The 16,736-nt window shown below is 38.5% G+C and overlaps 1 protein-coding gene across 4 annotated transcripts in view; it reads left to right on the top strand.

The window, feature by feature from the left end:
* The window catches only part of PLCB1 (phospholipase C beta 1), a 396,670-nt gene that overhangs the window by 320,813 nt on the left and 59,121 nt on the right, over positions 1 to 16,736 (top strand). For all 4 annotated transcript variants that reach the window (XM_054820497.1, XM_054820498.1, XM_054820500.1 and 1 more), the window contains exons 24-31: positions 1,780 to 1,912; positions 2,760 to 2,813; positions 4,155 to 4,374; positions 8,229 to 8,409; positions 10,564 to 10,640; positions 10,732 to 10,821; positions 13,061 to 13,118; positions 14,254 to 14,340. In XM_054820497.1, coding sequence (XP_054676472.1) covers positions 1,780 to 1,912; positions 2,760 to 2,813; positions 4,155 to 4,374; positions 8,229 to 8,409; positions 10,564 to 10,640; positions 10,732 to 10,821; positions 13,061 to 13,118; positions 14,254 to 14,340 — 900 coding nt within the window. The remainder of the gene's footprint in view (positions 1 to 1,779; positions 1,913 to 2,759; positions 2,814 to 4,154; positions 4,375 to 8,228; positions 8,410 to 10,563; positions 10,641 to 10,731; positions 10,822 to 13,060; positions 13,119 to 14,253; positions 14,341 to 16,736) is intronic.

The following is a 16,736-nucleotide window of genomic DNA, read 5'->3' as shown; positions in this document are numbered from 1 at the left end:
AAACCATTTTTCTGTGAATATTAAAACTATAAATTCTATGGCTGGATTACATCATGTTTTAAAAAGACCCTAAAATATTCTCCAGTAAGGGAAAATCATGTTTACTTTAGTGTTCTGTGTGATGAATTATGAGAAGAGAAAGTGCTTTTTAATGAGATTAGATTGCTTGATGCAGTGAAAATTACTCTTTATTCACTTCCTGATCCTGTCTCGCATTTCTGCTTCAGTTTCTGAAAACAGATGCTTTATGTCCAAAACTGACAGGCTATATTAATAGTTTCTCAACAAACTGTGATGCAGCATTTCGCACCACGTACAAACCTAGTCCCAGAAAAAGAAGACAATACCCACTTGCCCATGTCGTGACTTTTGGGGTACAAACTTGCCAGAACTTAGGAATTCTAGCTTTATTTCTATTAAATGTTGATGATCTATATAGCAAACATTGTTTTTATTAAATTGCATCCTGTGAGGAGTATATTTTAAGGAGAATGGAGGGGATAACCGTGTCTGTGTGTGTTTGTCACAGCTACAGCTTTTGCCAGTCACATTGTTCTGCTGTCATAAATGTTGGCTGGATCATGTTTTTCCTTATTCTATTGCAGTCATGATATAAATGAATTTGTTGGCATTGGTTTTCAATTGCATCATGTTTCTGACTACACTATCTCTCTCCTATAATTTTGGCAGAAATAGGCTGTTGAGACAGAAATCCTTTTGCAATATACAGTACGTTGTCAGGGCCAAGATGAAGGAAATCAGCAGCAGGCGCAGTACAAAACAGATCAAAATGTATTTTACCTCTATTGATGCAGTGCAGGCTGATCTTTTGCAAGTGTGGAGTAATCAAGGGGAAAAGAACAACAACTGTGGTATCCTGGCTCTGCATGTAATGTGATTACCATCAAAGAGTGAAATGGAAGCAGCTGAAGGAACAAATCCAAAACTACCCTGAGACACCATGGCAACAGGCCCCTTGCAGGCACAGCAGGAAGGGGGGAGCTTGGCCATTTCAAAATAAAAATCGCTTTGAATGACCTTCTGTTTGCTGAGTGCTGGGTGCTTGCTTAAAACCTGATGGTCACAAGGAAAATTATGAGATGTTCAATGGGTAGTACAACATATGCTGTAAGCTTGAGCCTTTAGGAAGCTGGAGAGAAAGACAAGATTGTGGAAAATGCTTAAATATTTGGATACCACAGATCTATTTATGCAGCAGGATGGAGGTACTGTTTACATATTATCCTTGGAGTGCAATTGCAAGAATGTAAGATCTTGGGAATCAGAAGTATGTCTCTGTTCTGTAAGAACGGTGAAAAATGATAGTGCTGTGTGTATCTATGAAATTTAAAAGTAATTTTGTGTATGCATTTTGTTCACAGCAGGGATTTGAGTAGTGTTTTCATGCCAGCTTCTACATTACTTCTAGAAAGGTTTTATGGCAGAGAACAACGCTTTTCAATAAAATACAGTTTTCACATCTGGTGCAGCTAATATATACTGTACTGAAAAAAGTCCCTGATGAGTTATATCCACATAAAATAAAACCACTTTTTCAGAATAACACATGCTTTATTTCTTCTTGAAATTTACCTGCACAAATGACCCACCTGGATTACCATGGCTCTTAAGGATACCTTTTTTTGTTTTGTTTTAGAATGATTTATATATAACATTTACAGAATTTTACGATTAGAAAAGAGGCTAACCTAGACCTGTAAATAAGTAATTTTAAATCTGTTAGTGGGAAGAGTAACGCAAATCATTGTGTATTGACAGATCGACCATGGAGATGCACCATCCGAAGCTAACAATGAACCTAGGCCAACACCAGCAGAAAATGGAGTAAATTACACTGCCTCTCTTACACCGAAACCAGCAACTCAGGTTGTCCATAGCCAACCAGCACCAGGTAAAAAAAACAAACAAAGCAAAGCAAGAAAGTCCTATGGTTTCTGAATAAATCTGGATAATCATTTTTCATGTGCTTTGCATTTAAAAAACAAAGGGGTTTTTTGATGTTTGTTTGATTTTATAAAATAGGTAGAAATTTTCCCACTACTTTAGTATGCTGTTAGGGCCAGTTGTCTTCAAATATACAAATATCTCCTTCTTAAGAGTTTCTTTTCTGGTGGAACTGGAGTTCGTTACAAGCAAGAAAGTTTGCTGGATTTTTGTTGTTGTTGTTGTTGCTGCAAATGCAGGAATCTCTTTAAATTGTTTTTACAAATATACCTAGTTTATGCATGTAGTTACATATGATTCCACGTGCAAAATAAAATCTTAGATACTGACTATATTCTGTATTGATGTATCTCCTATAATAAATGCTGTTCAATCACACTGTTTATGATTTGATGACTGTAGTCTAACTGACTTCCAAGGAGCAGCGTTCATCTTGTGTACAGAAATTTTTGACTGTTGTCATAATGTAGGGCAGTTGTACTAACCATCAGCCTAATACCACTTAAGTGGCTCATGAGTGGTGTCAGTGAGTTCAATAACATTCTCCTCATAAGTAAAATGACAATGCTCGGGTAGGTTTCTGAAGGTTACCTTTTCGTGTTTGTTCACAGGATTGGTGGTGTTTTCTGTGCTGCTTCTCTTCTGCTCAAGAGATGTTTTTTCTCAAATGATTAATTAATGCCCATGTCAGTGTATGTCCTGTGTCCCCTGCTGGGTTTTAATATGCAATCAAGCAGCACAGTAATGGCTGTTGCTTTAAAAGAATTGGAATCAGTTATCTCTTTTACCTCTAGGTTCGGTGAAAGCACCTGCAAAGACAGAAGATCTTATTCAGAGTGTCCTCACAGGTAATAAATACACAGTTTACACTGCATGAATGAATGCACTGTTTTGTCAAGAGAAACATATTTTTTATGAAATAGGCCATCTGGATTAGACATTTCTTTGAGTGATTAGGATTGCAGTAACTCATAGAAAATACATATATCATGTTTTCTTCCTCAGCTTTGAAGTTATTAAATGTTTGAGCACATGTTTCATGCCAACAGGGAATTATTTAAAAATATTCCATTGTTGTAGTTTCACAAGCACAGTGTTACCATCTAATGCAGACAAAAGACCAGCTTTATTATGAGAACAGAAGCTAAATTTGCTCCGAATATTGTGAATAGTACTGAAACCATTTTATCTTCATTAGCCTTGCAGTGTTCCCATTGCTCCTACAAAATTGAAATTACCATTACATTAAGCAAACTGGCCTGCCAGTTAGATAGCGTCCTACTGTTCAGTTGGGAGTCATGTCCTCCAGCTTGGAGTTAGAGTTTAGATTGCAAATTTTATAACTCAGTTTATCTCATAGTCATTCTGCTACATTAGAACCCACAACATGTCCAAGTCTTACGTAGGCCTACATTTAGGTGTGGAAAAAGGTAAGATATGTGAAATTCTGCATGTTGGTTGCCTCTTATTCGGTCTCCCTCATGTGTGGTAGAAAGAGGCTGGCCTAGATTATGGAAGTACCTGCTGGCCTTATACAATGTCTGTTGTCTGGGAAGGGATCTCCAGTCTGGCTTTCCCAGAGCTGTGACCCCAGCTCATGCCAAATCATCATTCCCTCCAGCATGCAGGGTTTCCATCAAGAGAGAAGTGAATTCTGTCCCAAGATGCTGCAATGATATCGGGACAGATGCCTCCAGTCAGTGCCCAGGTCAAGACAGGAGGGCAGGCAGCTGAAGCGCTGTTTGTGAAGGGGGTTTAGGCATCAGCATGTTACGTAGCCCATCCAGAGAGAAGGGAGACTTAAAGTGTTGGTACAGTGTGCACAAAAATGATCTGTGGTCATATCTATGTAAGATCACGTTTTTATATGTTGGGCTGATGAGAATCTTTTGCGTCTGAAAGGTGTTGAGGAAAGAAAGTACATGGTTTTTATTTTGCTGTATGTCTTGGTGGTCTAAATTTTCATCTCACGTCTTACACTCATATCAATTAAATTTGCCACAGTATTTTCAATCGGCTTAGCTTATTTCCAGATAAATCTACTCAGTTAGTTAAAGCTAGCACATTTCACTTACCAGCAGTAAACAAACGTGCTTTGTTTCATTCCTGCTAATGGCAATTCCTGGGTTCTCTGATTGAAATCTTACGCTACTAGAAAATTGAAGTGGCTTTTGTTGTTATCATTATAGAAGTGGAAGCACAGACTATTGAGGAGCTAAAACAACAGAAGTCTTTTGTTAAGCTTCAGAAGAAGCATTACAAGGAAATGAAGGACCTTGTAAAGAGGCACCACAAGAAAACCACTGACCTTATCAAAGAGCACACTGCAAAGTATAATGAAATCCAAAATGACTACCTGCGACGAAGAGCCGTTTTAGAAAAAACAGCAAAAAGAGACAGTAAGAAAAGGTATGTTGAACATAACTTTACTGTTCTTGGTATTGGAGCTTGGTATTTCCTATTCTTGGTATCTTTACTCAAGTCTTCTTTTATAGTAGACAATTAATATGGAGGTGACATTAGAGCACAGAAAAAAACCCAAAAGCACCAAGATTCCTAGGTAAAATGAAGTCAAGGCCTTTGATACACAAATCATCAGAAAAAGCTGCTTCTCTGCTAGAGATGTGCTCCTTCTTTGCTAGAAGCCAGATAAGATGTTCACCATGTTATACCTCTTTCCCTGGAAATGAGAGCACGTGATATTTATCTTGGGACTTTGCCTAGACCGCTAGTATGAGTAGGTGACTCAGCTGCACTGGCAACAGTGAGCGTAATCACAAACTGTGAGAGGGGGCATCCCCTACATCCCGGGACAGTTCAGGAACCAGACTGCAGCACAAAAGCACTCAAACCTATCTGGATAAAGTGTTTTACTTTCCTACTCAGGTCAACTACAGTACGTTTTATGAGAGCATCCCATCTTCTCCCATGCTGACCTCCTTTAGGAGAAGGAGTATCAGCTCCATGGAATCTTCTACTCCACACTTAATAATATAACTTTATAATGTTGCTCCTTTTCCAAGCAAGGAGAAGTTTTTGCAGCCAGCACACATGGTCATCGTGCCCATATTAAGTAATTGGTTTACTCTGGGCCACCACAGTCTGCAGTCTGGTGGTAAGAGACACCCAAGTGTCAAAACAGGAGCAAAACTTAGTCCTCCCTTATGCTATTTACGGGGAAAACAGATATCCTGAATTTGGGGATGAAGAGCATTGTCTCCCAAGTTAGAACCCTGGAAAAAACCTGTGCTAGAGAAGGCATCAGATATATAATTAGGTGAAAGAAACACCTGAAAGGTATTAACATCTGACTACTGTTCGAATTCTGATTGATCCAGACCAGTTGAGGGTCTCATCATGATTGCTTGGCTTTGCCTCTGCATGCACACCCCTTCTGTGCTATGTCTCTTTCTAAATCTTGCATTGCCCTGTCTCTTTGTGTGTGCTGATATAATTTTTATATTATTTTTTAGGTAATAATAAAAAAGGAGAGTTGTATTTATCATTATCAGGTTGAAATGCAAAGACCGTTATGACTCATTAATCTTTCCACAATTACTGTCTTGTTTATATGGTAAGGAGCTATATGTTAATAAAGATCAGTTCTTAACTCCTGGCAAAACATATACACACATAGGTACAATCAGTGTCTCATACTGTTACAGTTGAATAATAATCAGGTAGGGGTACCCTCCTAAATTTTTATTTCTCCTATTAGTGCAGCATTCTCATTTTAACATTTTAATTTTTTAAGTAATTAGATAAGCACAAAACTCCTCTGACTTTTACATAAAATTGATGTAGCTGTAGCTCTTCAATGTGAAGACGCTGAATGAACATTAAAAAAAAATTACTTGATAGTTTTTGGTAGGAGATCATCAGAGGAAAAGGCTGTGAGCACGCTCTGGCTGCTAACCTTGTTGATGGTACCTCTAATTGTAAGTGACTGGGATTCAGGCCATAACTTGTCCCTAGGAAGGAGCTTATTCATTTCTGCTTGCCTGATGACAGAATGTCATTGAGCTTAGTAAGAGCTTAACACTCATAATATGTCTATGTTCAGCTGGCCTTAACTGTTGCCAGTTTTCAGGCTTCCAAGTTCTACACTTCAGTTTAACAAACTCCCTTAATGACTGGTTGTCAACTGCACACACAGTGTTATTTTATCCACTGTATTTCCCATCATCAATGTGTGTGACACATAGTGGCAGACAAAACAATGTCATCTTTCTTTTCTCTAGCATATTCTATTCAAATTTAAGCAGAAAAACAAACTGAATAAATAAAATGACTCATCTCTGAGTAAAAAGGAATTTGGTTTCTTTAATTTTGTTGTGATCTGACCATAAATCATTCATGATATCAGGCAATAAAATCCTACAGTCTGTTATGCGGGGCTGTCACAGTGATTTCAGAGATGAGAAGTTTTATGTGCAGAGACAGAGAAATCTGAAGGTTAAAAAAATCTGAGGTTGAATTTTAAAAAGGCAGGAATGTATTTGTAGGGATTTTCAAACTTGCAAGTACATATTATCTCAAGCAGCAGACTTCTAATAGAATACTGAATCCCAAGGAAAAAGGTGATTTTTATCGTTTTAAAATTATTACTGAAGCTGTTTGCCTGTAACTGCAAATTATAAATCACTACTTCATCAGGAGTCCCCATATCAGATTGCCATACATGTGTTGTCTCTGGTCAAAAGCAATCCATGTTTCATGTCCTTGTCTACAATTGGGCCAAGATTCAGTAAAGCCATTGTCTATAGGAAGTTTGAAGTATTTATTTATGTACACGCACACGTGTTTTGCTGGTGTTCTGAAGTTTCTTTAATGATCATGCCCATTAAAAGACAGTCTTAGTATTTTAGAAATAGGTCTTATTTCTTTTTCCCAAAAATACAAGAGAAATGACAGCTTTAAAATGTACAGTGTAATGGCATAATATGCTGACTTTAATATTCATTAATGCTTGTCTTCTGGCTCTGTATTTAAATTATCCTCACCTGTCACACTGACACCACCTAACTTCTTAGCAAAATATTCAATTACAATAAAAATGCAAGAAATAAAAAGAGGCTACCTTGGTTCGTATCCTCAGACTGATGAAAGCAGCTTCACATCATTTCAGTTGAAGTTACTCTAATTGATAGCAGCTGTAAACTTGAACCTGGGAGAAAAAAGAGAGGCAGCCAGTGTAGCAAGTTCTCTGCATTGTAATCTCTACAAATTTTTGAGTAGCAAATTCATTTTTCTCACAATGTTGGCCCTCTCTGTTCAAGGTTTTGCTGTTTTGTCCATCTCATGCTCTGTTCTGAGGTTTCCCAGGCAACCGATGTAACACCCAAATACAGCAGTAAACACAGCAGCAGAGCGGGGACATGGCAGAATCTTTTTTTTCTTTTTTTTAATGTTTTTATTGGGTTTAGTTCAGTGCTGGCCTGAGTGTGATACTGCTTTTTCTGCTTATTTTTTTCCTTGAGCAGTTTAGTGTCATCATGTCTCCTTTCACAATTACATCTATTCTTCCTTCTGTCTTAAAGAAAGAAAAAAGCAAACCAAAGCTGTTCCTTAGTGTTGCTTCTATCTTCCTCCTCATATTTTTCCTTTGCTCCTATGTGCTACCATTCTAGAGGTTTACTCCCCACTGGGGTGTTAACTTTCCTCCTAAAATCAGCAGTCCATAGGGCACTTTCCTCTGTGTGTGCTATGCATGGCATTTCCTGAAGTGGGGAGAAAATACCAAATAAAGGGATGTTCCTACCATTTTAAGCATTTTATAAATGCGGATGTAAAGTTATGCTTTTAAATTTATTGCTAGGTGTATGCAAGGATGACTCAGTTTTCAAAATACTTAGCATTCTCTAGTTCTGCTGAGGACTGTGCAGCTTTGAAGTTCAAGTTATATGTCTGGAAGTGGATAAACAAGTTCCATGGGCATCTGTTTATGGGAAATCTTGGCAGTTGCATTTATAGCTCATTTATACTAAATCTCGTTCACACCACCATGATGGGTTAGTAAAATGAGGTTTGAAAGCAGTAGCCATCCCAGTAATAAACTCTTAACATTGTTTTTTTCCTAAAAGATGAAATTATTGGACTTACTGGCGCTAAATTCATCTTCTGGCCCTATATGTGGTGCTAAGAAACTTCTCAATGGGCTACAGATAACCAGCTGCCTTAAAAACAAGGTTTAAATATGAGGCAGAGTGCACATGCCTAATGACTTAGACCTTGATGGGGTGTGTATGTATGTGTCTTTGCAGATCTGAAACGGGCAGCCCAGACCACAGTTCTTCAACTATTGAACAGGAATTAGCTGCGCTCGACTCTGAAATGACCCAGAAGCTAGTCGAGCTGAAGGAGAAGCAACAGCAGCAGCTGCTAAATCTCCGACAGGAGCAGTATTACAGTGAAAAGTACCAGAAACGAGAGCACATTAAGCTGGTACGTTTCTTATGGTGTCTGCTTGTCTTTAGTGATCTCAGGGTGAGCGATGAAGGCAGCATGACATTATAATTAAGTAGGGCTTCCTCTTACTTGGAGTCCATTTCAGAGCTTGATTTTCCTGTGGTCTGCTGCAACTTCAAGTGGTTGTTGTGTCATTTTGTTATAATGCTTCTAACAACTCGGAAGGCTTTGGATGGAAGGCAGAAAGGCAGCAGGATTATTACTACTGCTAATGCAGAGTCCTTAACTCTAGTTACGTCAGTCTCGGTTCATTGCAGCTTTTGGGTGATGTTCCCATTTTGTTCTGCTGCTTTTTTAAACATACAACACTCAAGGAGGCAGGATTAGCTGGAAAACAAATTGAAACACCTTGAAAATAAATAAATGAAAATAGATTCAAACATTCCCCAGGGCACTAGGTTGGACCAGACAGTGTTCCTGTTGCAGACAAATGCTTTAAGGGGATGCAGAACATAATCTGTGTATGGTGAAGAAATATTTTGTGTCCATCGGTCCAAGCCAGCTTGTGTTTTTACAGCTGGAGTTTGGCTGACAACTACAGCAGGATCATAGGCCCTCCGAGCTGAAATAAAGTAGCTTGGGCAGATGGCAGCTGATGCTGATGGATATTCTCAGGCAGGAAAGAACATTTTAAAGGGTGGTATGGGAGTGCAAACTGTTTCTCAACTTCAGACAATCCTCTCTTGCAATTTTTTTCTACTTTATGATGTTTTGCCTCTTGTCTACTCTGCCCTGACATCTAAAAAGAGCGGGTCAGAGGAATGATACGTGTGGGTATCACTCAGCAAGGCCTTTCCACAAATTCATTCCCATGGATCGTAGCACGGTGCTGCATTCCCAAGCAGTGCCCTGTTTATCACCGGTTGTACGTGAATCACTTCAGCATTACCCAGCAGGAGCTGCTCCCGTGTGGGTGTGTGGACACGGTTACCTGTGCCGCAGGGAGAGGGCCCACGTTCAAGTAACAGTTGTTGGCTGCATCTCAGGGGTTTTAATTTTTCTGAAAACAAACCATTTTGGACCCACATAGCTGGGCTTATATTGTAAACTAGCTCATTTCTCAGTTCAAAATGGGAAATGGCATTTCTCAAAATAAAGTTAGTTTTACAGCATTGTCCAGTCAGGTGGTGTCAGGATAAATTCATATTTTAGCACAGAACCTTCAGACAGTTTTCACTTTGAGCTGTGCAGGAGTTAATGTTCTGATTAAAATCTGCTTTGCAGCCCAGAGATTCTTTCTGATGTCTTTTTTTTAGAGGAGAGCCTATTGTCAGTATCTTTCTTCTTTTATCTGAGGAATGAAAAGCTGGATCAGACTAGCTAGGCATTATTATACATTCTCTAGTTCATCATCCTGAGAGGATTATTTTACAGAATCAGACTTAAATTGGAGGGGGTGAACAAACCAAATTGGTCCCGTTTCCCACTTTAATTCACCCTTCATTGAACTTGCACACAAGCCCTGTCCATGTGTCCTGTCACCACCACAAGTATGCTTTTCGTTAGCAGCTTCAGCAGGAATTGAGATTGGTCCCAGCACCGCACAGCAGATTTCAAACCAATGACTTGGATTTTTTTGAATCCAGTATTCTGTGATCAAAATGTAGGCTATGCTTATCTATGCTTAGCTTTCTTAGCTGTCATGCATGAATTTTCGATATCCACCTGACCACCCTGAAATCCAAGGTGGTCCGTGTAATAATGCTCAGTGCAAGAGGAATGTTTTTGGCACTCACAGAGAACCTTGAATATTCAGCCATACAGGAATTCAATTTGTAATTTGTATTGCATAAATTCAGTTTGTGACCATTTATGAATTATCATAGGCATTTTAATTCCTAGCAAAGGTAAAATCTGCAAAATAGATTTTTATTTTACATTTAATATTCTGAGACTATATCACCTTGATGTACAGAGTAGTAGTAGTTTCTGTGTAAGTTGGACATACACAAGTCTGGCTGGACTCCGCAAGTTAAGAATACGTTTACCCTGAGAAGAATGTTTACTGACTTTTGATCATTGGTAATTAATCAGTGAGTCTGCTACAGACTTTTGTGGAAACTTAGATGCATGTATGATGTTTAGCTGAAAATACATATTTTTGTTTCTTGGGATTTTTTTTTTTTTTAGCTTATTCAGAAGTTGACAGATGTAGCAGAGGAGTGTCAGAACAGCCAGCTAAAGAAACTGAAAGAAACGTGTGAAAAGTAAGGTGCTATTCCCCTTATCATTGATTACTACTCTGTATGGGTTTTGTTTAAATGCATTTTGAACTCGCCTTTATTTTTTATGCTTTAGAGAAAAGAAAGAATTGAAGAAAAAAATGGACAAGAAGAGGCAGGAGAAGATCACAGAAGCAAAATCCAAGGATAAAAATCAAATGGAAGAGTAAGTATATCCATGGATCCATATCCTTATATGTTATGAGAAGACACAAGATTTTTCATGACCTGAAAATCAAAGAAAGGTCTTAACCCGAAATACAAGGCAGCTTTTAGTCAGACTGTAATACCTCACCAGAGCAGTGGAGTCCTCCTTACTTCCATTGATACTAATTTAATTTCCTGGGACTAATCTAATCTCCTGTCCTGCAAGCACGGAGAGTCTGGGTCAGCTGCAAAGGTGCTGATGTGGTATGGGGACATGCCTACGGGTGGCATGACGGAGTGATTCGCCAAGATGCTGTTAATCCAGGTGCTATTCCTCTGAGTAGAAATAGACCTAGTGGCTTCAGTTCCTGCAGGGTTTGATTTCACCTTAACTTAGCTTTTAATTTTTGAGTTATCTCTTCATCTTAATTGTTAAAGCTGCTCTTGAGAAGAAATAACAGCAACACACTGAAAGTTTTGCTCTACTTCTGTGATAAATTCCCCTCAGATGCTGCGTTACTGGTTCTCAGTGTGCAGTTACTTCGGGTGGGAGCTCCTGTGAACAGGGACAGGAATATTAATTTCATTTATGTACCACCAGAAAATACAAACTATAGTTGTGAAAGTTGATTATATTCTTCCCAAGGGCACAGTATCTAGGTTTGTTTGTCCTCCTTCGTTTGTTTTGGCAAGCAGCTCAAAAAGAAAATGGAGCATTTTAATCTTGCACTGTTTGCTGGGATATTCTTGTTACCAGTCTTTAGTAACATTTAAGGACAGTTAAAAATACAGAAAGAACAAAAAAAAAACCACAAAAGGAAAATCCAGAATATCTGAGTTTTACCATGTAACAAAGACACAACTATGCATGGTTTTCTACAGGTAAAAAGGTTTATACAGGTTTTAGAGCCTCTCAAAATAGAATCTGTGCATTTGATAACACTGAAAGAAGGTCACACACACACACACAATGAACTGTATCAGAAAATTTAAGAATCGATATTACAGAATTTTAATAAACATCCTAGGAGAAAGATAACAAAATGACAATAATTGATTATGAAAAAAAGGGAGAAATACTTAGTATGGTTAGAGCTGGTAAGAGGGCATGGAATAAATAAGTAGTTAGTCATTATGAAAATGTTAGAGCAGTAAAAATCAATTGCAATCTGAAATGATTTGCTGAGAGGTTAATGAGACACTAGTGAGAAATGCTCAGAAACAGACAAATAGAAATTCTTTTTTGTTCTCCTTTTATTTTTTCTTATTTTTCCCAAGGGCTTCCCCATGCCAGGTATTTCAAAGTGCCCTTGGGAAAGGTGAGATGACAACTACATGGGAAATTCAGCTTTCCTCTGTCAAGTGACACAGTTTGTCCTCACGGTAGGAAAGAGAGTAGCGAGACCTTCTGGTGAATCCCATTCTAGTCATCCAGGCTAGGCTGTTGTTTATTTAAAGCTTTTACGCAAATTTGGGAAAGAATATTACATGGAGATAATACATTTTATTAATTGCTACTTAATTTTTGTAATTCCTACATGCACCCAGGGATTGTGTAACTACCTAAAACTATCAGATTTTAGTGCCACCTGAATAGACAGAAATTCCCATAATTAGGTTTTAGAGTACTGTCCTGAATCTGGTCAACTCAAGTATCCACAAATAGTTATTTTATGTGCATTTATCCCTTTGGGAGTCTCATCTTCAGCCTTTGACCAAAGGTTGCCTAATAACTTATCTCACCGAGTCCCTGAAGTACTTCCTCCAAGTTCAGCTTTATGTGGTTTACATAGCAAAGTTGAAGACCGAAGTCGAGTCTGCTCTGCTCTTTGTGGGAACTTTGCCATTGCCTCTGAGATGTCCCCAGCAGTATCTGCTCGCCGACAGAGACTATTTTTCTACTATATAATGTGCCACACTGTGGCAGTGTGCAGCTACTGATGATCGTGCGCTCTCCTAGACTGACATTTGGGCCTCAGGGAACACCAGCATCACCTTGAAGATGCAGCAGCACCCTAAGGGAAAAGCCTGTTGTGAAAGAGCGGTGGGTTTGTTGTGGTAGGTCACGGGGAAGTCTGAGCCCTTCATACCATAAAGATGCAGCCTGTTACTAAAGGCACATTCAGGAAGTGGATAAAAGTAGGCAGATCCATACATTCAAAACATAGCCTTGCTTATTTTGTAAGGAGTTGTGGGGGATTAAAATATATTGGTTTGATCTTATTGCCTGCAATAACTTGTTGATTGCTTCTCCCCAGAGAGAAGACCGAAATGATTCGATCGTATATCCAAGAGGTGGTGCAGTACATAAAACGGGTATGTCAGGTCATATGTTTATTTTTCATTTTGGGGGGTAAAATGTCAGCTTTCATATTTTAGATCATATTAAACTGCAGATTCTAAGCTTCGGTATAAAGATTCTGCAAGTACTGATTTTTAACAGATGCAGCGTAGACTTCTCTTCACGTTCCAGTTAAAGGAAAACGGGAATTTCAGACAGATCTTGATTAATTGTTAGTCAGTGTTTGGGGGATGGTGCTAGAAGGGGCAGATTTTAATACAGTTATGATTTCAACTTTCAACATCCTGTGTTTCTGCATGGAAAATGTACCAATTTTTTTAATTGGCTTGCTGTCTCGTGAATGCAAAGATTGCATAAGGGACTCTGAAAGTCAATAAAGATTTAATTGCAGAGTATATTTTAGCTTAATTACATTTGTACAGTTACTGAAATGCAAAAAAACCATTCTATGAGCTATGTAAATACAAGTCAAAGAATTTCATTACAGGTATTAGCTTTTCTGAAGCTATAGGTGGTTTACACCGGGCTCAGTATGCACCGTAGTGTTTTGATGTGTGAAATCACTATGCAACATATGCCGCTATTGAATTTTCTCTTAATTTCAGTGCAGAGATAGTTCAGTTCAAAAGTTGGCCCATTTTTGCTCACAGAGGCCTTGATTCAGGAAGCAACCGAAAGAGTTACCAAATTAAGCATGCTTAATTTCTGTTGGAGTCAGACACATGTCTGAGCACTTCATTAAATGAGGCCCAAAATTTATCAGTGTGTTCATTGAGGACTCTAGGATGCAAATCCTCTTCTTCTGGGAACAGAGTCCATCTTGCACAGCTCATACAATAAAAGCTAAAGCAAAATAATATGATTTTTTGAAAATGCATTATGTTTTTAATAGCATTAGAAGTCTACAATAAGTCCTTTAGACATTTCTGATTCTAAATCCCGTGTGTGAAATCTGAGAGAGATTGTCCACATACAACTGTTAGAGCAGTTGTGCTCAGGGATGCTTGCGACAATAGTGTATAAGTTTATATTAGACATAGTTTTGATGATAACATTTTAATTTTGGTGGATGAAATATTTGTTGGGGAAGAGGTGGGAAAGCGAGGAGGCGCAATCTCTGAGAAAAGATTCTCTGCTCTTTTCGTACAGCTAGAAGATGCTCAGAGTAAAAGACAGGAGAAACTTGTAGAAAAACACAAGGAGATTCGTCAGCAAATACTGGATGAAAAGCCTAAGGTAAAGAGTTTTTGAACAATGTTATATTGCTAAAAGTGTCCTTCAGGAAAGAAAGTGTTCTTACAGCAGGTAGGCTGATATTTAAACATGAGAAAGTCCATTTATAGCAGCATAGCCATTGTCTCTAATATTCAGGATGAAAAAAGTCAAGTAGCAGCCTACTATGGAGCACCACTTCAAGTCCAGATGTCATATAATGGGGTTTATTTTTTCGTACTCATATTGTTAAAAAGCTTTCAGTGTAAATGGTGCTTCTGACCAGCAGAGTGTGCCCTTCACTCTATTGTGCTTTAGCAGTACAAAACCAAAACACAGTTTACATTGAAATGGAAAAGAGATATCTTTTTAGCATGCTTGCCGCAGATATTTGTGATAATTGATGAGGATATATTTTTGTGGAAAACAATGAGCATTTTCATAATAATAGTGCTTATTATTCTACGTTGCTTGCTGGATTTCCTCTATTTGATTTGTGCACTGCTTCTACATGTAATATTCTGAAATACAGTTTTTCATCCTAAAGATTGCGGGCGGACTCTTGCTCCTAGTGAAGCTGGTGGTAGTTTTGCCATTGACTTCAGTAGAGGAGGTTCAGAGTCCTCCTTTGTACACCATTTTCCTGTAGGAAGACGTAGGTAACTATACAATCAGACTTCTGTACAGAGGGAGACTTGTTTTCAGCAGAGTTCATATCCAAGTATGATTCTTCACAGCCCATTGTGTCATGTCTGCACTTGCTTAAATGTGTGTTCTAGGCTTCACTTTTCATTTCTTGTCTATGTCCACAGTCCTAATGTTTCTGTGCTTGTACTACAGCTTGAATTCTAGCATTGGGCGTCAGCTAATCAGTGTTGTCCTGTCATTTCTGTGAAATACCCAGAGAATAAATTAGGCTAAGGTCTGAATAGCTAGAAGTTTACAATAGTTCGGAAAAATAAGTGTTTGCATCTCTGATTTTCTACTCATCTTTTTAAAGTCATGTTTATAAATAAGTTGGAGGTTTTTGATGTCGTGGGCATCTGGGTGTAAAGACTATACATAGTAGTATGTTTTATATTTGGTGCTGTAGGATCATGAGCTTCTCAGGCATGTGAACTGAAAGACTGCAGTTTAAATGCTGGAATTTAAAATGTCAAAGAATAATCTGCTAGGACTTCTAACACTGGCTTTTCACCAGTACTTGGGCACTTGATTACTTCTCTGTCTGTGTCCTTTCTTCTTTTTTTCTTGAATATTTTTTTTTTTTTTAATTTGCTGAGAAGTAGCATAAAGCACTGAAAATTTGTCACTGAGGACTTGGGTTGCATTTTGAAAGATTGCGCTGGACCGGTAGTGTTAGACTCTTCCATCAGCTGTCCACGTGCCAAGCATTAGGTCATGGCACAGAGCAGCTCCAGACCCCTCGTCTTCCCCTGCATCTGGCCATCAGTTAAAGCGCTGCAGTAATCAGCCCTCCTCAGTCAGCGCTCTCAATTCCTCCTGAGAAAACCCTCTGCAGTAATGTGCCTCGCAGGGCCTGGCTGCAGTTTTTTTTGTCCTTTCCCACATACTGAAATGGGCAGACTTGGCTGAATTTATGATGGTATGTGCCTCTTGCTGGCATGAGAGGATTTAGGCAAAACATAATTACTCATTTTATTAAGTCTCTCTCTTTTTTTTTAATGTTTTGCTTCGTGTTCATATTTCATATCCATATTTGCTTCCTTAGTGGCAGGGCATATGATATAAAATAGATCAAGTGATTTCCCAGCTGAGAAGAACCGGCATATTTTATGCAAACAGCAGCCTTTCTAGGGGCAGCTTTTTTAACAGGCTAGTCTCTCGTGCTTCAGTATTCAAACTCCCACTAAAATTTATGCTAGCTGTGTTAAAAGGGTTTTCTGGCTGTATCAACTCAACCCTTAAAGAGTTTAATATATTAAGAGGGAAAGAATTTTTAGTATTTTTACCAATGATTCCTTTGGAGACAGATTTTGCTATCATCAATCACTGTCATTTGGTTATTTATTACTGACTCACTGTTCCTTGTGTTGTGACTTTGTGCACAGAGCTCTGTCATAGCTGGGAAGAATATCGTTTCACAAGTGTTGCCAACAGGCTGCCACACCAGTGAGGTTTTTTTGGGGTTTGGATTGTTTTTCTTTTTTAAAGTATGAGTGTGCAGCTTCCTTTGCCTTGGTGTCTGTAGGTCACCAGAGGAAAATTTCCCTTAGAGTACTGACATTTTAGACAACAGCTTTTAGAAACTGCACAAACTGTATGCAAATTAGTTTCCTGTACTGGAGGCAGAGCACTTGCTTTCTGTTTATAATATCATGTGTTTAGATGAAAGTACTTAACTCAGAACTGATTTACACCCTTAAACTCTGCCTCTCCCTCATATATATAATCTCTTT

The sequence above is a fragment of the Grus americana genome, chromosome 3 (genome assembly GCF_028858705.1).
Source record: "Grus americana isolate bGruAme1 chromosome 3, bGruAme1.mat, whole genome shotgun sequence".
In the NCBI taxonomy this organism is placed as follows: Eukaryota; Metazoa; Chordata; class Aves; order Gruiformes; family Gruidae; genus Grus; species Grus americana.
Note: the sequence above shows the minus strand (reverse complement) of the source record. Positions and strands in the feature narration are given on the sequence as shown.